Genomic DNA, 23197 nt, shown 5'->3' with positions numbered 1-23197 from the left:
TGGCTTGCGAAACTATTTGGCCCCCTTGAACTTGGTGACCTTTTGCCACAGTTCAGACTTCAAACTTCAAGATATAAGACTGTCATTTCTTGTGAAGGATCAACAATAAGTGGAACACACTTTATTGGATTTTTTAAACTTTTTTAACAAATAAAAAACAGAAAAGTGGGTGTGCAAAATGATTCAGCCCCATTGAGTTAATACTTTGTCACCTTTTGCTGCCATTACAGCTGCAAGTCTTAATCAGTTTTGCACATCGAGAAACTGATATTTTGGCCCATTCCTCCTTGCAAAACAGCTCAAATTCAGTGAGGTTGGAAAGCATTTGTGAACAGCAGTTTTCAGTTCTTTCCACAGATTCTCAATGGGATTAAGGTCTGGATTTTAACTTGGCCATTCTAACACCTTGAAAAGTTTTTGGTGAACCATTCCATTGCAGCTTTTGCTTTATGATTTGGATCATTGTCTTGTTGGAAGACAAATCTCCGTCCCAGTCTCAGGTCTTTTGCGGACTCTGTCAGGTTTTCTTCCAGAATGGTCCTGTATTTGGCTCCATCCATCTTCCCATCAATTTTAACCATCTTCCCTGTCCCTGCTGGAGTAAATCAGGCCCAAACAATGATGCTGCCACCACCATGTTTGACTGTGGGGATGGTGTGTTGAGGGTGATGAGCTGTGCTGCTTTTACGCCAAACATAACGTCTTAAATTGTTGCCAAAAAGTTCGATTTTGGTCTCATCTGACCAGAGCACCTTCTTCCATGTGTTTGGTGTGTCTCCCAGGTGGCTTGTGGCAAATTTCAAAAGACACTTTTCATGGATATTTTCCTTCTTGCCACTCTTCTATAAAGGCCAGATTTGTGCAGTATACGACTGATTGTTGTCCTATGGACCGATTCTCCCACCTCAGCTGTAGACCTCTGGAGTTCATCCAGAGTGATCATGGGCCTCTTGGCTGCATCTTTGATCAGTTTTCTCCTTGTATGAGCTGAAAGTTTAGGGGGGCGGCCCGATCTTGGTAGATTTGCAGTGGTCTGATACTCCTTCCATTTCAATATTATTGCTTGCACAGTGCTCCTTAGGATGTTTAAAGCTTGGGAAATATTTTTGTATCCAAATCCAGCTTTAAACTTTTCCACAACACTATCTCGAGCCTGCCTGGTGTGTTCCTCGTTGTCCATGATGCTTTAAACAGACCTCTGAGACTATCACAGAGCAGGTGCATTTATACAGAGACTTGATTACACACAGGTGGATTCCATTTATCATCGTTAGTCACTTAGATCAACATTGAATCATTCACAGATCCTCACTGAACTTCTGGACAGAGTTTGCTGCACTGAAAGTAAAGGGGCTGAATGATTTTGCACAACCACATTTTCGTTTTTCATTTGTTACAAAATTTTAAAATATCCAATAAAGTGTGTTTCACTTCATGATTGTGTCCCACTTATTGTTGATGCTTCACAAGAAATGACAGTTTTATATTTTGATGTTTGAAGTCTGAAATGTGGCAAAGGGTCACAATATTCAAGGGGGCCAAATAGTTTCGCAAGCCACTGTATACAATTCTTTTCCACTAAACGGAAGATCTGAATGAATTTGACCCACCAGTGCCAGCTACTTCTGACTCATTTCGGTAAAAAACAAAACAATGGACTGAATTCTCACTGTAAATCATTACCTGTTGTGGGGTCGTAGAAGTCCCCCTCATTAACAAAGATATTATCAAAGATAATGGTCCCTGGTGTATCCATGGGAACAGTAAGGGCAGCAGAGAAGGACAATTTTATGAAATGAGCATCAGCACCCGGTCGTCCTGAAAATAAACATTGTGGAAATTAGTATCTGAGTCAATCCGGCAGAGTAGCAGAAATCTGTTTATAAACATAACAAACTGGGTTTTAGTCATTTGGCTCATGCACGCCAGTCAGCCTTGTCACGGTTGCCATGGCGCCCAATTGGCCCCGCCCGTGTGTCACGGTTGCCATGGCGCCCAATTGGCCCCACCGGTGTGGCGCCAGCTGCAGCTTGTTGACGGATTGGCTCCCTGTCAGTATTTAAACTCTGTCCTGTCAGTCCCCTTTTGTCGGTCCGTCTGCGAATCTGTTTTTACACGGCAAGCCCTTTTTTGCCTATCCCGTGTTTTTTGTCTCCCGCTACCCTCTGTTTGATCTCGACCACGTCTGTTGTCCCGTCCCGAATAACGACCCGTTTTTCATCTTGACCACGTCTACTCTCCTCTCCTGTCTTTCGACTTTTTTCCGATCCTGATCACGTTTTTGCTCTTCTATCCCGGCTACTGACCCGTTTTTTTTCCCGTTCCCGACACCGCCATCGCTCGCCACGCAAGTACCACTTCCGCGTCCGAGCAACCTGCTCCCCGCGATCAGCGATCTCCGGATCGTGTGTGCAATCCTTTCCCTTCTTCCCAATAAAACAGTGAGTAACGTTACGCGAGTGTGTCCTGTTTCCGTTCTGGTCCTGACAAGCCCATTAAAACCTTGAGTCACTTTTTTATGGGGTTTGTTTTTGGTGCCCCACATGACTTTTGCGATTTATGAGTGAGAGCTTGATTTTAAATGTAAAATTATTACCACTCATTATGTTCAGTAGCATTACATCCATCCAATTAGGGACACTTATTACTTGAATACATGATTGATTGATTGATATAGATCGTCCTGCTTTAGAAGCACTACATGACATTTTGGATTTTTACCAGGTTTCATCAGGAAAATGGATGAAAAAACCCTGGAGGAGCCTGAGGCCAGAGAGAAGAAGCGGTGGAGCTAGCGTCCCAGGGAGCATGGACTAAATGGGAACTAGTCAAGAGCAAGATCACATGGGGAGATCTATAGAGGTTGGAACCGTTTCTCATCTCTTTCCTGCTAAGATTGGTAAGGATCCTCGGGAACCCTGATTTTTGCAAGGGTTAGGTTTGGGATTAGAGGCTTAGGGTTGAAATGATTTGTTTCTTCTTCACGATTGTGTCTTACATGTTGTCGGTTCTTAGAATATATATTCAGTTATTTCAACTTTAAATTCGAAGCCTGAAATGTATATATGGCAATATGACAAAAAGTTCTTAGTGGGGGGCGATACTTTCGCTAGGCACTGTATTAAAAAGGCAAGAAAGCTAGAAAGGTAAACAGATAAGAACTAAAAGGGAGCTAGCCAGCTAGCTAGTTAAAATCATGTCATCTATCAAAGTCATCTAAACAGAAAGATATAAACAAAGCTAGATAGCTAGCTAGAAAGGAGGCCAAACTGGCAAAAATGGTAACATGTTGGCTAGATAGATGCAAACAAATATAAAAAGCTAGCTAGTTAGCTTGCTAAATAGTCTCATCTCATCTCTCATCTCATTAGCTGCACCGCTTATCCTCAGTAGGGTCGCGGGGGTGCTGGAGCCCATCCCAGCAATCATCGGGCAGTGGGCAGGGGACACCCTCAACTGGTTGCCAGCCAATTGCAGTGCTAAATAGTTAAAAAGGTAAAAGGATAACTAGCCAAAAAGCTAAAAGGGTAGGCGCCCCACACTACAAAACCATTAAGATGATCAATTCTGAAAGAACAAATCTGAAATACCGTACCTTTAAAAAAAAAAGAAATTTTAGAGAGAACAGATCTAAGATTATTGATTAGCGCAAAAGGAACCCAGTTTGATAGGAATTCTTAAGATAGCAACCTAGCTAGATGGCTTTCTAAATGAAAAAAACAAAACTTGATAACCTATCAAGCTAGAAAGCTCAAAAGGTAAACAGATAAAGAAGTAAAGGGGAGCTAGCTAGCTAGCTAGCTAAAATAGGTATCCAAACAGAAAGGTATAAACAAAGCTAGATAGTTAGCTAGAAAGGAGGCCAAACTGGCAAAAATGGTAACATGTTGGCTAGATAGACGCAAACAAATATAAAAAGCTAGCCAGTTAGCTTGCTAAATAGTTAAAAAGGTAAAAGGATAACTAGCCAAAAAGCTAAAAGGGTAGGCGCCCCGCACTACAAAACCATTAAGATGATCAATTCTGAAAGAACAAATATGAAATACTGTACCTTTAAAAAAAAAAGAAAATCTAGAGAGAACAGATCTAAGATTATTGATTAGCGCAAAAGGCACCCAGTTTGATAGGAATTCTTAAGATAGCAACCTAGCTAGATGGCTTTCTAAATGAAAAAAACAAAACTTGATAACCTATCAAGCTAGAAAGCTCAAAAGGTAAACAGATAAAGAAGTAAAGGGGAGCTAGCTAGCTAGCTAGCTAAAATAGGTATCCAAACAGAAAGGTATAAACAAAGCTAGATAGTTAGCTAGAAAGGAGGCCAAACTGGCAAAAATGGTAACATGTTGGCTAGATAGACGCAAACAAATATAAAAAGCTAGCCAGTTAGCTTGCTAAATAGTTAAAAAGGTAAAAGGATAACTAGCCAAAAAGCTAAAAGGGTAGGCGCCCCGCACTACAAAACCATTAAGATGATCAATTCTGAAAGAACAAATATGAAATACTCATCTCTCATCTCATTAGCCGTACCGCTTATCCTTGTTAGGGTCGCGGGGGGGCTGGAGCCCATCCCAGCCATCTCCGGGCAGTGGGCAGGGGACACCCTGAACTGGTTGCCAGCCAATCGCAGGGCACACAGGGACAGACAACTCATTCGCTCATTCACACCTAGGGACAATTTAGACCGGCCAATTCACCTGAAATGCATGTTTTTGGAATGTGGGAGGAAACCGGAGTGCCCGGAGGAAACCCACGCAAGCACGGGGAGAACATACAAACTCCGCACAGGAAGTCTGGAGCTGGATTTGAACCCACGACAGGTTCCCATGACATGAACTGTGCCGCACAAGCGCTAACCACTGCGCCGCCGTGCTGCAATATGAAATACTGTACCTTTAAAAAAAAAGAAAATCTAGAGAGAACAGATCTAAGATTATTGATTAGCGCAAAAGGAACCCAGTTTGATAGGAATTCCTAAGATAGCAACCTAGCTAGATGGCTTTCTAAATGAAAAAAAACAAAACTTGATAACCTATCAAGCTAGAAAGCTCAAAAGGTAAACAGATAAAGAAGTAAAGGGGAGCTAGCTAGCTAGCTAGCTAAAATAGGTATCCAAACAGAAAGGTATAAACAAACCTAGATAGCTAGCTAGAAAGGAGGCCAAACTGGCCAAAATGGTAACATGTTGGCTAGATAGATGTAAAAAAATTAAAAAGCTAGCTAGTTAGCTTGCTAAATAGTTAAAAAGGTAAAAGGACAACTAGCCAAAAATCTAAAAGCGAAGCCAGATAGCAGACTAAAAGAAGGCACATTTTGTTCTGCACATGAATTGGAATTCAGTTTGTTGTATTTCCTGTAAAATAAATCTATAAAAAGATGAATAAATAAATGTGTTTAATATGCAAATAATTTCTCATTCTACTTTCTTAATTAATTGCTTTAAAAAAATAATCAACAATACTTGTATGGATGTGTTTTTTTGTTGCCATGAAATGGAATTTATTCATTTGAATTTCTAAAATAACAATTTACCATGTTATTACTATGTTGTTACTGTGTTATTACCAAGTTAATTGTCAAAAATAAGTTTAAATAGACTCAGTTAACCAACAAAAAATATAATCTTACTGAAAAATCTCAATGACCGGTGAGCTATTTTCAGAACAGGTCTGCAGGACCCTCAACTGTCCTTGATGGGCACCCAGGCCTGATTGACCCCCTTACCCAAACGATAGAATTTTATTATCCGTAAAATTTAAAGACATTATAAAAATGTTGCTTCAAACTCTTAATTCATACAGTTTTTCATGTTCAGGAGTGTAAAATACAACATAGGTATCAGTGTTCTACCTGGTAGGCCACGTGCTCCGCTTTCTCCAGGTCTTCCGGGAGGTCCAAGCGGCCCTTGGGGACCTGGCAACCCAGGTGGACCTGCAAAAGTATTATGCAAATGTTATATATTATTTAAAATGTGTAGGCTTAGGTCACTGTATATGTCATTTTGTGATCGATGTGTACTCGAAGTAAGATAGGGCATAAAAAAATCCAGCCCGACCCGTTAAAGTCCTCTAGAGTTGTGATGTCATTGGATGAAAACAAGACTAAGGTTCCGTTTACTCAACATATAGGGCAGCTCCAAAACAGCGGCCATTGCAGTGAACAGCGATTGCATACCGCTTATTTCTGCTTGGAGAATTGAAACTGTCGCTGGACAGCTTGTGACTGTTTCATCCGAGTTGCGTGCTTCGATAGCCTAAAATCAATGTAGGGTAAGTTTACCTGCCCCTGTTACAAGGTGTGTTCCTCTTTTGCCTTTGGCCATTGTGTATAATATTATCCGGTTAGCTCCCCGTTAGTGTCGAGGCTGCCAAAGGCTTCCAGGTTCGTTTGGTCCAGCTAGCCCCCATTAGCAGCCAGGTAGCCCCTCTTGTCCATTGGTTTATTCCCAGCTTTTTGTCGTTGGTTCCTGGTTAGCCTGGCTGCTTACTGCATGTTTTCGGTTAACAAGCCTACTGGTTAGCTGTCTTTAGCAGAAAGCTGGCCTGCCATGTCCATTGGTTTGTTTCCAGATGGGTTATCTTCGCTTGCTCTCTATGTGTTATTTTTGTCTGTTAGCCCTTTTTTTGGCTGCTCGCCCTTTTTCGGTCCCATTACTTCATCCAACTGCGTCTGTTTGGTTGGCCAGTCTGGCGTTGATTGTCCCGGTTAGGTCTCTTTAGCAACTGGCTTGCTTGCCACATCCATTGGTTAATTCCCAGCCGGGTTCGTGTTTGTTGCCGTAGCCATTTTTGTTGTCGGCTCCGGGTCAGCCTGGCTGCATACTGCACATTTTCAGTCAGCCAGCCTCCCGTTCTTCCACCGATTGGTCCCGGTTAGCACTACTTTAGCTGGGCTAGCTTCTGTCTCCATAGGGTTATCCCCTGCTTGGTTCGTTTTTGTTACCCTATCTACTTTTCACTGTTGGTTCCCTGTTAGCCTGGCGTCTTTTTCGGGTGGGTTAGCTCACAATAGCTCTGGCTGCTTACTGCGTGTGTTTGGTGGGCCAGCCTTGTGTTGATCGTCCCAGTCAGCTCTCTTTAAATAAGTAACAAAAAATAGCGTGTACAACAAATTGTAGCCAGATATTTGCACATTGGCCTTGAGCGCAGTACACAGGAAGGGACACTGGGACATTGAAAAAGTCAATATGCCGAAAGGCTAGCTCATTTTTTTGCATAAAATTGGATCAATATCTTTATTAGAAGTGATTAAAAAAAATAGCATGTACAAAAAAATTTAGCCAACTAATTGCACAATGGCTTTAAGCGCAGTCCACAGGAAGGGACACTGGGGACAAAAGTAACACGGCATTTTATTAGTGGTAGTTTTTTGACAATTTTATATATATACATACCGTATATATATATATATATATATATATATATATATATATATATATATATATATATATATATATATATATATATCATGTTTTTTTTGTTTAACGGTATAAGGTTTCAACATTTCCTAAACTACAAACTGAGTCCAAGACACTTCACGTGTCTTGTCCAAACTCTTACAGTTGGAGCATGTTCCAAAGTCAGGGAAATTAGTGAGAAATTTTTTAGCCGAATCAAATAGTTTAACAAATCAGGTCTCTCTGCCTGTGCCAATTTTACAATCGTGTGCAGGAGACAGAGCGAAGAGACTCCGGAACTCCTCTGTTATAATTTATGCCAATGGAATGTTTACGCGCCATGACCAAGCCTCTGGCTGATTGGTCCACGCCATGTTGATGCAATTATCCCAATCGTCCTTCGAGGCATTAGGAGAAGGTTGGTAGCTCATCGCCCTTGCCCCCAAGCGAGGTGATAAGTCATTGTTATCTACACAACCAGAAACCAAAGACACATTCCAAAGCACAGGCGTTTTTACGACAGCCTTCTCTCAGAGTTTGCCCTCAAACACTGAAGTCAGATTTTAGAACAAGTATGTTTGACTTTATGTAAGATAAAACAGTGTATAAAATAGTATATAACTTCAGCGGTCATGTGGCCTACGGGTCGTAGTCTGCCCACCCACGATTTAGAGTATAAACTCTTCAGAGTATGGAATTGTAGTTTAGTCTTGGAGAGACTGGTAAGCATAATCATTGTTCACTAAAAATATTTTAATAAAAATAAACCAGAATTGAATCAAGTCCTACCAGTCAGGGTGTTGTCTGCGAGAGTCTCCATATCTTCCATGATGTGGCTCAAGCTGGAGTTAAGGTTCTTTATTCGGCTATGAACATCCTCTTGAGTCTTCTTAACAAATTCAACAATCTTTCCGTGATCAATGATTGTGTTGTTGAGACCGGAAAAACCTGTCCATAAGCTTGATATATGTTGCTTCAGTCCTGAAAAAGTAGAGAATTCAGTAATACTGAATCTCTCATCAGTATGACAATTGTAGGGAAAGGGTGAGTTGATTTACCTTCTTTGATCTTGTAGATTGAGTCGTAGACTCCGTCCAACCTTCCACAGACTGCTTCCAGCTTGGATAGCCTCTTGTCTAACCCATCACCTGATCTCTTGCAGTCTCCCATCTCTACCAGCACCATACTCTCAAAACGCCGGACATCTCCATCCATCCCATTCAGCCGGTCTTCACTTTTCTCAATGTGTTCCGTCACCTCCTGTTGTATTTTGTCCAGTTCAGAGATAATTTTGTCCTTTGTATTTCCTGTCATTTTTTAAGAAGATTAGCAGGTCACACAACTTAAGAACAAATTTTGGCAGAGCCCATTGCATTGAATTCAGCTCACCGAGGTCAGTGATGACGCTGCCATGTTTCTGTACAGTGTGTTCAAGACCTTTGAGGGTTTCGTTGACAGAACTGAAGGTCAGAATGACGTCGGAAAAATCCCCGTGGAGAGTCTTTATCTGGTCTTTGGAGCCTCCAATCACACTGTGACCATCTAAAGGCCGGTCACCATCCAAGCGGACACCATCTCCATCGGTACCTCCATTTTCATGGACTGAATTTGAGTTTCCTGGACCTCCACCTGAACAATAAGGGAGTTGTTTTCTAAAGATAAAGACATTTACCGTTTTCTGATCTCTGTTCCTACACTTTAATGTGAATTAGGGACCTCGGTTATCCCTTTCATAACCAGAATATCTGTTTACGAAACAGATTTGGAAAAACCAGATTGATCCAAAGAATTGGTTTGCCTTAGAAGTAAAATCATATGCTCTGAGCAGACGAGGCGTTTCTAGTGAGAAGATGAAGCTTATCAGCGCCATTGGGAGACAATGCAGTCCAACAAGGTACAGTTTTAAAAGATGCATCGAGTTGGAGATCATGTGACCATTCAAGATGGTGACATCATTCATGTACCGTATTTTCACAAGAAATCCCAAATTACAGAGGGGCAGATAAGTATTTTGTCAACCACCAATTTTGCAAGTTCTCCTACCTAAAATATTTGTAATTGTCAACATGGGTAAACCTCTACCATTAAAGACAGAATGTGAAAAAATATCTTACTGGTGGATTTTCAAATAATTTATTTCCAAACTATAATGGAAAATAAATATTTCTTCCCATACAAACAAGAAGCTATTGGCTGTCAAAGAGGTCTAACTGTCACGGTCGCCATGGCTACCAGTCTGCCGCGCCCCCGAACTCAGCTGCAGCAGATCAGCTGATTGCTGGTCTGCTATTTAAGGCTGGATTTTGGGTTTGGCGGGCGCTGGCTCATTACACAATCCCATGTCTGTTATGCCTTGTCCTGTTTTAGTTTTAAACATTTTCCGTCTGTTATGCCCTGTCCTGTTGAGTTCGTGCCGGAGGAACTCTATTGTTCTGTTTTGTCCTGGAGTATTGGGCGACTTTTATTTTGTTAAATAAAACTTATGGATCGTTACGCAATTGAGTTCTCCCTTCCTGCCTCCTGCCTCCGTTCTGGTCCGATCACTCCTTCCCCCCACCACGCCTCATGACACTAACTTCTTCTAACGAGGTCTAACAAGGCTCCACTTGTTACCTGTATTATTGGCACCTATTTTAACTTATCATTGGTATAAAAGTCACCTTCCAAACACCACTATGGCCAAGACCAAAGAGCTATCAAAGGACATCAGAGAAAATTGTAGACCTGCAACAAGCTGGGAAGACTGAATCTGCAATAAGTAGTTTGCTTCTTGTAAGGAAATCAACTGAGGAAGTAATTATTAAAGAAATGGAAGACATTCAAGACCACTGTTAATCTCCCTCGATGTGGTGCTCCATGCAAGATCTAACCGTGTGGTGTCGAAACGATAACAAGAATGGTGAGCAAAAATCCCAGAACCACATGGGGGACCTAGACCTACAGTGAGCTGGGACGCGCTGCCAGGTACTCAAATCCTGCACTGCTAGTTATGTCCCCCTGCGGAAGCCAGTAAAGTAAAACATAAAGGGGGCCATGTATCAAGAGATTTTGAGCAAAATTCTTCTTCCACCAGCAAGGGCATTGAAGATGAGACGCGGGTGGGTCTTTCAACATGACAATCCCAAACACACAGCCACGGCAACAAAGGCAAGGCTCTGTAAGAAGCATTTCAGGCTCTTGGAGTGGCATAGCAAGTCTCCAGACAACAACTTAAAATCTGTGGAGGGAGTTGAAAGTCCAGCGTGCGCAACGACAATCCCAAAACATCACTGATCTTGAGGAGTTCTGCATGGAGGAATGGGCCAAAATACCAGCAACAGTGTGTGTAAAGAGGTACAGAAAACGTTTGGTCTCTGTTATTGCCAACAAGAAGTACATAACAAAGTATTGAGATGCACTTGAGGTATTGACCAAATACTTAAATTCCACTATGGTAACGCATTGTTTGATTTTTAAAGAATTTTTCAGATCGTTTTTTCACCACATTCTGTCTTTTGGGGTTGAGATTTACCCAGGTTGACAATTACAGACCCCTTTAATATTTTCAGGTGGAGAACTTGCACAACTCATGGTTAACTAAATACGTATTTGCCCCACGGTACCTGAAAAGTGGTGCATGCCTAAAGAAGAAGGCATGCCGGTACAAGAGAAAGTACTTTCACTTTTGCAACACCAGCAATTTCACTGTTGTTGGAGGTTGCCCTGGTAACAACAGACCATGTACTTTAAGAGCAAGAGGTTTGTGATCCTTTTCGACGGTTCCAGGTCGGGAACTCCAGCCACTGGTCGTTGACATAAACAAGACGTTTAAAACATGACTGTGTGTTTTCTTATTAAAGTCTGGCAGACTGGCAAAATTTTGACAGGATGCAGGCACGGATAATAGCGGGAGAGAACCGAAATTAAATTTTTCGGATGATCGATTTAAATATAAAAATTGACTTTGATGAATTTGTGGAAGTCTCATCTCATCTCATCAGCTGCACCGCTTATCCTCAGTAGGGTCGCGGGGGTGCTGGAGACCATCCCAGCAATCATCGGGCAGTGGGCAGGGGACACCCTGAACTGGTTGCCAGCCAATCGCAGGGCACACAGGGACAGACAACTCACTCAGTCAAAATAATGTTATTACATTGTTCAATCATAAAGCATCTTAAAACTGTTTTGTGAGTTATTGATGCATCATTTATTTTGATTTAATCCCTTACTGTTCCTGAACATTTTCCTAAAATCCCAATCCAAGACGTACCCAAAGTAAATTGAATGCTGTTCTTGAATAGTTTCGAGAGTATGAACGGTTTTGGTCTCCTTTAAAAGGTAACACTCTCAAGTTTTTGCCCAAACTGAGATCATTAGTGCAAGTGCTACTAATATTGTGTCATCTGAGTTGGAACACATAGTAATGCCTGCAGATGGGTGTAACATGGACATCTTAGCTGGAAAACTGGTTAGACAATAACTTGAAGCCTTACCTAGTACCTTGTCAAATTTGATCAAAATCTGAAACACTAGATATTGTATTTTACACATTTTTCTAATGGTAAGTGGACATTTGGAGGCGACTAGTTCACATCCCTTGAAAATTTTGCATTCATTTTTAGACATTGTGATAGAGTTGTAAATGTTTGACTTCTCTTTCTAGAAGTCAATCACTGATTGTGCGCACTTGTGCGTAATAATAGTGTGTCAGAATGAATCACGATTGGCTTTGAGCACGTTTACCTTCGGTTCTGTTTTGGATACACACCGGAAAATGTGTACGGATCCACATTTGAATCGCTCGAAAGTAGGGCAGCGTCACTATTTTATATAATTCTACAGAATTATTTTTTTTCAGAAGGAAATGAGATGCATGGGCCATATTTCGGCAACACGATATTTCACCTGGCAGCACGGCGGCGCAGTAGTTAGCGCTTGTGCGGCACAGTTCATGTCATGGGAACCTGCCGTGGGTTCAAATCCAGCTCCAGACTTCCTGTGGGGAGTTTGTATGTTCTCCCCGTGCTTGCGTGGGTTTCCTCCGGGCACTCCGGTTTCCTCCCACGTTCCAAAAACATGCATTTCAGGTGAATTGGCCGGTCCAAATTGTCCCTAGGTGTGAATGAGCGAATGAGTTGTCTGTCCCCGTGTGCCCTGCGACTGGCTGGCAACCATTTCAGGTTGTCCCCTGCCCACTGCCCGGAGATGGCTGGGATGGGCTCCAGCCCCCCCGCGACCCTTATGAGGATAAGCGGCTAATGAGATGAGATGAGATGAGATATTTCACCTTACATTTACTCATGCAACGTGTGACATCCTCTCGCAGTAGAAGAACTTGATCCTGCAAGTGAGGACACATCCGATTGCAGGAACCACGAGAGTCCTCGCTCAGCTCAAGTCGGTCGAGATGGTTCTGCAGGCGATCCAGAGCATCCTTGGAATCATTCCGCAGCTTCTTCAACTCATTTTCAACCGTCCTGCAGATTTCACAGTCCTGGCCAAGCAACTCCACCTCCGTCACAATGCGGTTAAAGTGTTCGCCACGGTCACCAGTCACAACCTTGATCTTATGGATGTCTTGGCTTAGGTCCAATACCTAAGTGAAGAACATTGACTCGTGAATATTCATGTCGGCATACGTTTAATTTGAAAAAAAAAAAAAAGTTTATCCTTCATTATAGCACCAACATCTCAATAGGCTTCGGTGGCATGCACAGACATCTCTAAATGGTAATGGTAATGATTAGGGCTGCAACAACTAATTGATAAGATTGATTAAAATAGATTATTAAAAACGAATTTAATCATCGATGCATTGTGATGCGCGATTTATGAAGCGCTCAGCAAGTTAATTCAACGCAAAGAATTTCCTCTTGATCCAGGAACAAACTTGTGGTAGCACTTTGGCCCGGCAAGAAAGCGCCTTGGGACCATATTTTCATGTCCGATGTTATCTTGATTCAAATCCAAATATATTAAGAAAGCTGGATGAAAATATTCAATGCACACTGTAGGGATTTTTCTGGCTTAAATTTGGAAAATGAGAAGGATTGAAACGAATTATTCTTTACTGATATCAGTAAACGAATTTGCCTCTAGGTGTTGCTTGTGCTCCACCATAAATCTTTTTTTCTCTGAAGGATGCTAGAATTTCCTACACTGATAAAAAAAATTAAATTACGTTATTATTTTGAGTTCTTTGAGTCCTGATATGAATTACCGTAAATTCCGGACTATAAGCCGCTACTTTTCACCCTAACGTTCAACCCTGCGGCTTATTCAGTGATGCGGCCAATTTATGTTATTTTTCTAACGGCCGCCAGCGGCGCTCGAGTACAAATGGTAAGATTTAGACCGGTGGAATATATGCGCCGAGGAAGACTGCAACTTCTTGGCTTGTGCATGCAGTAAATTAAATTAGCGTAAACATACCCTCATCATGCAAAATGCAAAAAGAAAGGCACATGACGCAGCTTTCAAGCTAAAAGCAATCGAGCAGTCCGATAAAGAAGGAGCAAGCGTGTCGCCAGCGTGTTTTGGAATAAGGGAGCGTGGGACGATGTCTATATGACGAAGTTTCTTTCCGACACTGAGGACGGACGGTTTACCGTGATTTTTACAAGTACGGTATGTTTTTTTTTACCAGATCCGTTTACTGTGTTGCGAGCGTGTTTTGGAATAAGGGAGCGTGGGACGACGTCTATATGACAAAGTTGCTTTTCGATGGCTTCAGTTATAAGGAGCAAGATGAGGACGGTTTACCATGATTTTTACAAGTACGGTATGTTTTTTTAACAGACCCGTTTACTGTGTTGCGAGCGTGTTGCTCGTGTGTTGCTACCCGTCACAGGCACGGTTTGGGATGAAAGTTGTTATAGCTTTGTAACCTCTCTGGGTGTACCGTCTTTCTTTGTAAATATGTGTAACGATGTACCTGTATAATATGTATTTGCAACTGTATATTTTTGTAATGTCTTTATTTCAGACACTTATTCTGATGTTTCCCACGGGCGAATAAAAAAGAAGGGGCAAAAAAAAACTCGGGCTGACAGGAACAAGTGAGTGTTTGAGGACGCGGGAGACAATAGTGGATATATAATTTTCCCACCCTTACCTTTGGAAATATACACTTTTTTCCTTGGATTACTTTAAACGGGACCCGGACTCTGCAGGTCTGCATCAAACCTTAAGTACCGGTATCATTTTCCGTTCATTTTGCCAGCTGTGTTTTTTGGACTGTGTACTTTAATGAAGGAGATCCAGTTTTAATCGCGGGATTTAAAGCCGGCTTTGGGTTAATTTTGTGTTTGTGTTACATTCTTTTAATGTGGGCGCATGCGGATTATATACAGGTGCGGCTTGTGTAAGTACAAAGTCGGTTTTCCTCTTAAAATGCGGTGGGTGCGGCTTATAATCAGGTGCGCTCTATAGTCCGGAATTCACGGTAATCCCAAGAAAATGGATTTAATGAACCAGGCCGATTGAAATAGGACACAACAATTTATTAACACACAGAATTAATTTGGGTCCTGATCCTGTTCCGGTTCTTGACAAATGACATCCCACAAAATATTCGTATTCTCCTCCCATGTTGCCTCTCTTTTTTTGCACTTTATAAAAAAAGTATATTCCATATTTGCTGGTGTAAAGGTAATCTGACAAACACTTGGATTTTCAATTGTTTTATATCATATAATAGTCTTTTGTTTTGTTCACTATTTATTTATCCATCCAAAATGTCAATATTTAAATAGAGGAGGAAATTAAAAATGTGTTTTTTTAAAATCGGATTCAAATGAATCAACCGATTCATTGATTATTGACTGATTGATTATCTCCAAACAGAAGAGCAGCTTCAGCGACACACTGGCTATCACAGTCTTGTTCCACAGACAGATTGAGGAGATCATTTCTACCTCATGCCATGATGCTCTTTAACTCCACCCGGGGGAGTAAAAGCCCACATGAAACCCCACCCCCACATTTGCATATTACCGTAGCACTATTTAAATGCTCTGTAGCAAAACGTTATGTTGGGTATTTTTGTATTCTGTATCTTTTATTTTATGATTTTATTTTTCAACACAAGGATACTGCTGGAAGTGTGAATTTCCCTACGGGGATGAAGAAAGTATCTATCTATCTAGACATTTATCTATCTAGACATCAATCTATCTAGACATCAATCTAGTAATCTATCTATCTAGACATCAATCTATCTATCTATCTAGACATCAATCTATCTATCTATCTATCTATCTATCTATCTATCTAGACATCAATCTATCTATCTATCTATCTATCTAGACATAAATCAATCTATCTATCTAGACATCTATCCATCTATCTATCTAGACATCAATCTATCTATCTAGACATTTATCCATCTCTCTATCTTGACATCAATCAATCTATCTATCTATCTATCTTGACATCAATCAATCTATCTATCTATCTATCTAGACATCAATCTATCTATCTATCTATCTAGACATCAATCAATCTATCTATCCATCTAGACATCAATCAATCTATTTATCTATCTAGACATCAATCAATCTATTTATCTATCTAGACATCAATCTATCTATCTCTCTATCTAGACATCAATCAATCTATCTATCTATCTATCTAGACATCAATCTATCTATCTATCTAGACATCAATCATTCTATCTATCTATCTATCTATCTAGACATCAATCTATCTATCTATCTAGACATCAATCAATCTATTTATCTATCTATCTAGACATCTATCTATCTAGACATCAATCTATCTATCTAGACATCAATCAATCTATCTATCTATCTAGACATCAATCTATCTATCTAGACATCTATCCATCTCTCTATCTAGACATCAATCAATCAATCAATCAATCTATCTATCTATCCATCAATCTATCTATCTCGACATCAATCTATCTATCTCTCTATCTAGACATCAATCAATCAATCATCTATCTATCTATCTATCTATCTATCTATCTATCTATCTATCTATCTATCTATCTATCTATTTATCTATCTAGACATTAATCTATCTATCTATCTAGACATTAATCTATCTATCTATCTAGACATCAATCATTCTATCTATCTATCTATCTATCTATCTATCTATCTATCTATCTATCTATCTATCTATCTATCTATCTAGACATCAATCTATCTATCTATCTAGACATCAATCAATCTATCTATCTATCTAACCGTTAGTTGCAGCCCTAGTCATGACATTGTTATCTCAGATATTCAAACATAAGCTCATTGGTTAAAAATGTAGACTTGATTACCTTATCATTGAGTGAATCTCCAGACACGGACAGGTCTTTGAGTTTAGTGTCAAAATGTCTGATGTGATCTTCATTGGCAATCACTCTCCACTCCAGTGATTTCCTTGTGGAATTATCGTTTTCTCTTCCTTTTTCTCCATGCGCACCATCGCTAGTAGTTTTTGGGGTCCCACCAGTGTCACTACCTGTCCCACTACTTCTTGGAAAGCTTCTACACCCACACTCCTCCAGAATACTGTTCATTAGGAAGGTTGTGTTTTGGAGCTTGGATATTATCTTGTCATGTTCGTTCACTCTCTGTTTGACAAGTCCTACGTCCAGTTCCACATCTGAAATCCTGAAGGCCTGATCATCAAAACGGTCGAGGAACACGGTTCGCAGTTCGCCAAGCTCAGTGTGGAAATAGTCTTTTAAGTCGTTTTCCAAATATTCACAGCTTTGCCCGGTTTGTTCTATGGTCCCGTTGACCCGTCGTTCTAACTCTTTCAGTCGATTGTTGAGTTTATTGTCGGTTATCACTGCATCTCCACCATAGTCAGGACAACCTTCTCTAACGCTTCCATCCTGGTTGCTGCTCCCGCTTTCTCCCTGAAGCACATTGTTCAGACGGTTCTGCAGATGGTCAAATCTCCCCGCCACGGAGTTGATCCTGTTCTCGGAATCTGCCACGCGGTTTTGGAGGTCCTTCATGCTGTTGCAGCATCTCTTTGAATTCACGATCTCCTGCTGCAATTCATAATTTGTCTGTTGATAATGACGATCCATTGCATTAAGCTTCTTCTCCAGGGACAGTATTCGTTCCCGGTCTTCTTGCTGCTGCTTAAGCAAATCTTTTACACCAGCCTAAAAAACAAACCCCAAAAATGAGCTTTTTGTCTGGTAAGCTATGGAACCTTAGTGCACTCACTTGGGGCCTGCGAGAATACAGTATATCAGCACTTTTATTATTTTATTATTCTACTATCAGTGTCTGGAACAAACATCTGCCCGGACGCCCGGGCCGTGCATATTTTATGTCGGGCGTACAACTTACAAAATGTCTCCGCCCCGATGGCTGACAACTTTTTCAAGAAAAAAAAAACGACAAAAGTTTGTTTTTCAAATCAAACGTTTGCTTTATTCCGATTTAGAAATCTTCGTTCAGTTTGAAAATTTGGGAATTTCGGTTTGTTTTGCAATTTGCATACTCTATAGCCAATCAGAAGCCTGCATCAAATAACTTCGTGCTTCCGGACTCTACCCAGCGTTCTAAGGTCGTGCATTTGCATCTCATTTCCCACAGTAGACGCAAAGAGAACACAATAAAAATAGAGAAGTGGTTAGGAATCAAGCCAAATCCTCAGCCGCAGAAGAAAGATTCAAAAGAAGCTAACAAAATTGATGACGCTATAAAACGTAAACGTACATTAAAAGCATCGTGGAGAGAGGAGTTCACGTGGCTTGTAGCAGACGACGCAACGCAAACATTGCATGAATGAAGATGAGTAAAATATATGTAAAAATATACATATAAAACAGCGATGTCATGTTTTTAAAAAATATATATTTTTAGAGTAGGGGCAGCACGGCGGCGCAGTGGTTTGCGCTGTGCAGGCACAGTTCTAAGGTCTTGGGAACCTCCTGGGTGGGTTCAAATCCAGCTACCGGACTTCCTGTGCGGAGTTTGTATGTTCTCCCCGTGCTTGCGTGGGTTTCCTCCGGGCACTCAGGTTTCCTCCCACATTCCAAAGACATGCATTTCAGGTTGATTGGCCGGTCCAAATTGTCCGTAGGTGTGAATGAGCGAGCGAGTTGTCTGTCCCTGTGTGCTCTGGGATTGGCTGGCCACCAGTTCAGGGTGTCCCCTGCCCACTGCCCGATGATTGCCGGGATGGGCTCCAGCAACCCCGCGACCCTACTGAGGATAGGCGGTGCAGCTAATGAGATGAGAGATGAGATTTTTAGAGTACTTTTGAGGATTATTATTACAATTTACCACTTTTTGATAGTTTTGTTAGATTATCAAAATGTGTCACTGAATATGTAGTCATTATAGCACGGGTTTTCCAGCTATATCAGTTTTTTTTATTTTATCATCACATTTTTCATTTAGTTGTGATAAATTTATTTTATGCTAACCCATTTATTAAAATGAATTATTTACTTATCGTTGATGTCTCGATGTATCCATTCATACAGCGGATATATTTTCTCAACATTGTTCTAAATGGTCTGATTTACTGTTGAGTCTGCCCTAATCTTATCCAGGGTTGGGTAGGGTTACTTTAACTGGATTACTTTCAATGACTTTCGGATTACTCCAATACCAAATATGCTAATAAAAGATAAAAGAAACTAAATATGAATAAAATGACTGAATTTTGTGCAGGCTTGGGGAGTAACGGAATACATGGAACGGCAAAAATGATGTTGGCAAGCTGTATGGATTTATTTTCATTTTGTTTCTGTCGCATTTCATGTTAGTTTTGCCGGAGATCAACGAGATCAAAGCCAGGAGAGAAAGCTTACCACGTGTTGTGAGTCATCATTTTATTCATATTTAGTTTCTTTTGTCTTTTATTATCATATTTAGCATTGGAGTCATCCAAAAGTAATTGAAAGTAATCCAGTTAAAGTAACCCTACCCAACCCTGATCTTACCATACCAACTGAAAACTTTTTTTTGTTCATAGCGGCACGGAAGAAAAGGGGGAGCCGCTCTTTTCCACAACTCAAGTGTTCTAAATACAAAACACAGTGATAACGTATGGAAACAGTTATGAAGCCCTTCTAGAGTAATTAGTTGATGTTTTTGCCATTATTCATCCATCTATCTATTATCTGCGATGCTTTTCCTCAGTAGGGTCGCGGGGGTGCTGGAGCCCATCCCAGCTATCTTCAGGCAGTGGGCAGGGGACATCCTGAACTGATTGCCAGTCGCAGGACACACAGGGAATGACAACTCACTCGCTCATTCACACCTAGAGCCCTCCAATTAACCTGACATGCATGTTTTTGGAATGTGGGAGGACACCGGAGTAAGCACCAGAAGAACATGCAAACCCCGCGCAAGATAGCAGGTAGCTGGATTTGAACCCATGACCTCAGAGCTGTGCCACGCGCGCGCTAACCACTACGCATATGATACATAGATGAGAGGTTTTGCAGTACTTGATTCAAAATTTACAACACTCTCACAATATTTAATCTTTTTTACCCACAAGTCAAGTCTTCAATATACACATCCGAATCGAAACGCAGTGGAAGTTATCTACCAAAAACGCTTCCTTTCTCTTTCTGTATCATCAGTGACAGCACTTGTAGGAACCCTGTGTGTTGCAATCTGGCACTATTCTCCACTGTGATTTCCCTGACACTGTCGTCTAAAAATATAAAGCTCACATTTTACACAACGCAGCCCTCATCCGCATTTTCTCCCGGCGCAGTAGTAAATATGTGTTCGTCTTTGTCATTGCCATCTTGAACAGTCACATGATTTGAAAACACATGTTGTAAAAAATGTAAGAAACGCTTGTGAATTAGTTTGGGTGCATGTGAGGCGGCAGTAGCTCAGGAGGTAAGGCGGTCGTCTTGGGATCAAGAGGTTGCAGGTTCGATTCCTGGCTCCTCTGTGTTATATGTCGAAGTGTCCTTGGGCAAGACACTGAATCCCTAATACCCCCAATAAGCAGGTAGGTGCCTTGGATGGCTGACTCCCTATTGGTGTGTGAGTGTGTGTGTGAATGGGTAAGTGTGAAGCCCATTGTAAAGCGCTTTGGGAGGTCTTCAGTGACTTAAAAAGCGCTATATAAATGCATACAATTTCCATTTTAATCCAGAATTTACGTTACTCAAGCAAAGTATTTTTTCTTAAGTAACAAAATACTTTCCCATTATTGACCCAATCACAAAACAAGCTAGCAACAGGAGTATACGGAATCGTTTTAACACCGACCTTCGTGCGATTGTCGAGTTGATCCAGTTTGGTGTGAATGCTGTGGATTGTCTCCTTGATCTCGGGTTGAGCTGCATCGGCAGGGTTTCTCGCTCCAGAGGATATAACAACTCTGCCGTCAACACCGGGTTTGTTTGTGGCCCCTTCCTTAAAATGCTCATTCATGAGAGTTATGGTCAATTGCAAGTCTTCAACGGTCTTGGTCAATGTTTGAACCTTTTCCTCCATCTTCCTGAGCTTTTCATTGTCGAACCTTTCTGGAGAAGAAACAGCTAATTTAGTGTTTGTACTCACATAGACAAATGTAACGACTGTGATTGGTAATTAAAGTTCACCGCATGGTCTGGATTTAGATTCCTTATGCCAATTTTGTTTTTTATACATATTATATATCAAAAACATTTAAAAATAAAAAGTAAAGGAAATTATAGTTTGATTATAGTTTGTATGTGCCTTTGTATGACTTTATCCTCAAAAGTTGTCATGGTTGCCACGGCGCCCAATTTGCCCCGCCCATAGACACCGGCTGAGACGCGTTGACTGATTGCTCCTTGGGAGTACTCAAACGCGGTCCTTTGAGCCTTTAGTTGTCTGAGCGTCTGTGATACTTCTGTGAAACTTCTGTAAGACTACTGTCAAACTCTGTGAAATGTCTAGTCTGTGAATTTGCCTGTGTTTGATCCTGTTTTGTTTTTTGGCCTGATTTGTTTGATTTTTACCGCGCTTTTGTTTGGATTTCAATCCACTTCTGTGACCTTCGATCCCCGGATCGAGTGTGCGCACATTCCTCCTCTCCCTAATACATTGTGAGTACGTTACGCGAGTGGGTTCTAAATTCTGTTTCCTGCCCTGGTCCGTGACAAAAGTACCTTAAAGAAGCCAAAGATTATATACAGGTGCTTTTTGTATTCTTACAGCAATTGTATCCTCTTGGGGCCTCTTGCTAACTATTAATCAAGATGGCCTTCGTTTTGGTGCTGGGAAGTCTGGGGAAGCGTTTACAATTGTATCCTCTTGGGGCCCGTTAACTATTAGTCAAGATGGCCTTCACTTTAGTGCCGGGAAGCCCGCTCAAGAGCTTGCAACCCTTTTCCTTCTACCTTGACTTCACAGTGACGCATTGTACCTTTTGTATTACGAAGTTTCACTTTTCTTATTGCTAATTCATTATGCTCGCACGCCGTCTAGCGACCAGCAGTATTGGCTTCATTTAAACATGTAATTTCTGTTGTAAACCACTCAGATTTGTTTAATGTATTCATGTGATCTTGTTTAAGCCAATCAGATGTTTTCAATAAATGAGCCAGTAGCCCAGACCTGGGCACTCCGGTCCTGGAGGGCCATACGTCCTGCCAGATTTTGAAGTTTGCTCTTCTTTAACTCAGGTGATACAAATTATAACCTCGTTAGCAAGCTAGCAAGTGCTCGTTAACGATACTGGTGATTGGAATCACCTGTATTGGATCAGAGAAACCTCAAAAATCATGCAGAACATACGGCCCTCCAGGACCGGAGTGCCCAGGTCTGCAGTAGCCATTGGGTGGGTGTGATTCCTCTCTGAGCCGATCTTGGAAGCAGATCTAGGGGAAAGCTCAGGTGGCACGCGCCTCTGATGGAAAGGCTACCAAAAACCTTTCGTTCCGGTTCTTATCGATCCAATGCACGTTGAATCGATCGTGAGGCCGCTAGCATGCTATGCTAGTCTGTGATACAAAAGGGGCAGGGCTGTCAACTGCCTCGCGTTCTCATTGGCTGAAAACCAGCGCTGTCGGATCTCTTAATAAAATCAGCCTTTCTCAGATGGGTTGCACAATAATATTCCACAAAATTTTCGTTTCTATTACCTCCATTCTGTCCAAAGTTCTTACTGATTCCTCCTTCACTGGTGCTGATTCCACTTCCTACAGTTTGGATTTTAGGTCTGTTGTTGTGTTCTGGACCTTGTCTACAATCGTCGCCACTGTAACCCAGGCAACACTTCCAATCCATGTGAGTCACTGTTTTGTAGGTGACTCTGTACCTTGGTCTCATGTAGGTGCGATAGCTGGAAAGGCATACAGGCAAAAACAGAAAAACTTTGGAATCACTTTTCATTTAACTTCATCAAAATGTGCTTCAGTTGCATTCAAAAGAGCATAGATCCATGCCAAGAGAAGAGCAACCCATATAGATGTCCTACCTACCAATCCCAGGTTTGGGAGGATTAACAATGTAATCTGATACACCGTGGCCAATGTACGGTAGTTCGTTTCCCCACTGTCTTTTAAAAACTGTGATTTTTAGGACCGATTAAAGCAGGGGGTGCCAAACAGGCGGCCCACGGGCCAGATCTGGCCCGCTAAAGGATTGAATCCGGCCCGCGAGACAACACTCAGAAAAGCGCAAGAGAAAAACGAGCTGCAGGTTGAAATATGTCCATTTGATGTTGCCAAAGCCAGGTGCCTCTCACAAACGCTGTACTTTTATCTCTCTCACTCTTTCGCTTTCTATCTCTCTCTCTCACTTTTCTCTCTCTTGCTTGCTTTTCGCTTTCTCGCTCTCACTTTCTCTCGCTCTCGCTTTTTTTTCCCTCTCTTGCTCTCGCTTTTTGCTC

The 23197-nt window shown here is 41.4% G+C and overlaps 1 protein-coding gene across 1 annotated transcript in view; it reads right to left on the bottom strand.

Annotated features, from left to right (window-relative positions):
- The window catches only part of LOC148366728 (EMILIN-1-A-like), a 39294-nt gene that overhangs the window by 2952 nt on the left and 13145 nt on the right, over nt 1–23197 (bottom strand). Inside the window, exons 3-11 of the mRNA XM_088333527.1 lie at nt 22449–22648; nt 20605–20861; nt 16671–17513; nt 12665–12968; nt 8783–9022; nt 8452–8700; nt 8183–8374; nt 5848–5928; nt 1684–1818 (exon numbers count right to left, since the gene is read on the bottom strand). Coding sequence (XP_088189653.1) covers nt 1684–1818; nt 5848–5928; nt 8183–8374; nt 8452–8700; nt 8783–9022; nt 12665–12968; nt 16671–17513; nt 20605–20861; nt 22449–22648 — 2501 coding nt within the window. The remainder of the gene's footprint in view (nt 1–1683; nt 1819–5847; nt 5929–8182; nt 8375–8451; nt 8701–8782; nt 9023–12664; nt 12969–16670; nt 17514–20604; nt 20862–22448; nt 22649–23197) is intronic.

The sequence above is a fragment of the Urocampus carinirostris genome, chromosome 4, assembly GCF_059441175.1.
Source record: "Urocampus carinirostris isolate Australia breed hairy pipefish chromosome 4, RoL_Ucar_1.0, whole genome shotgun sequence".
Lineage (NCBI taxonomy): Eukaryota > Metazoa > Chordata > Actinopteri > Syngnathiformes > Syngnathidae > Urocampus > Urocampus carinirostris.
Note: the sequence above shows the minus strand (reverse complement) of the source record. Positions and strands in the feature narration are given on the sequence as shown.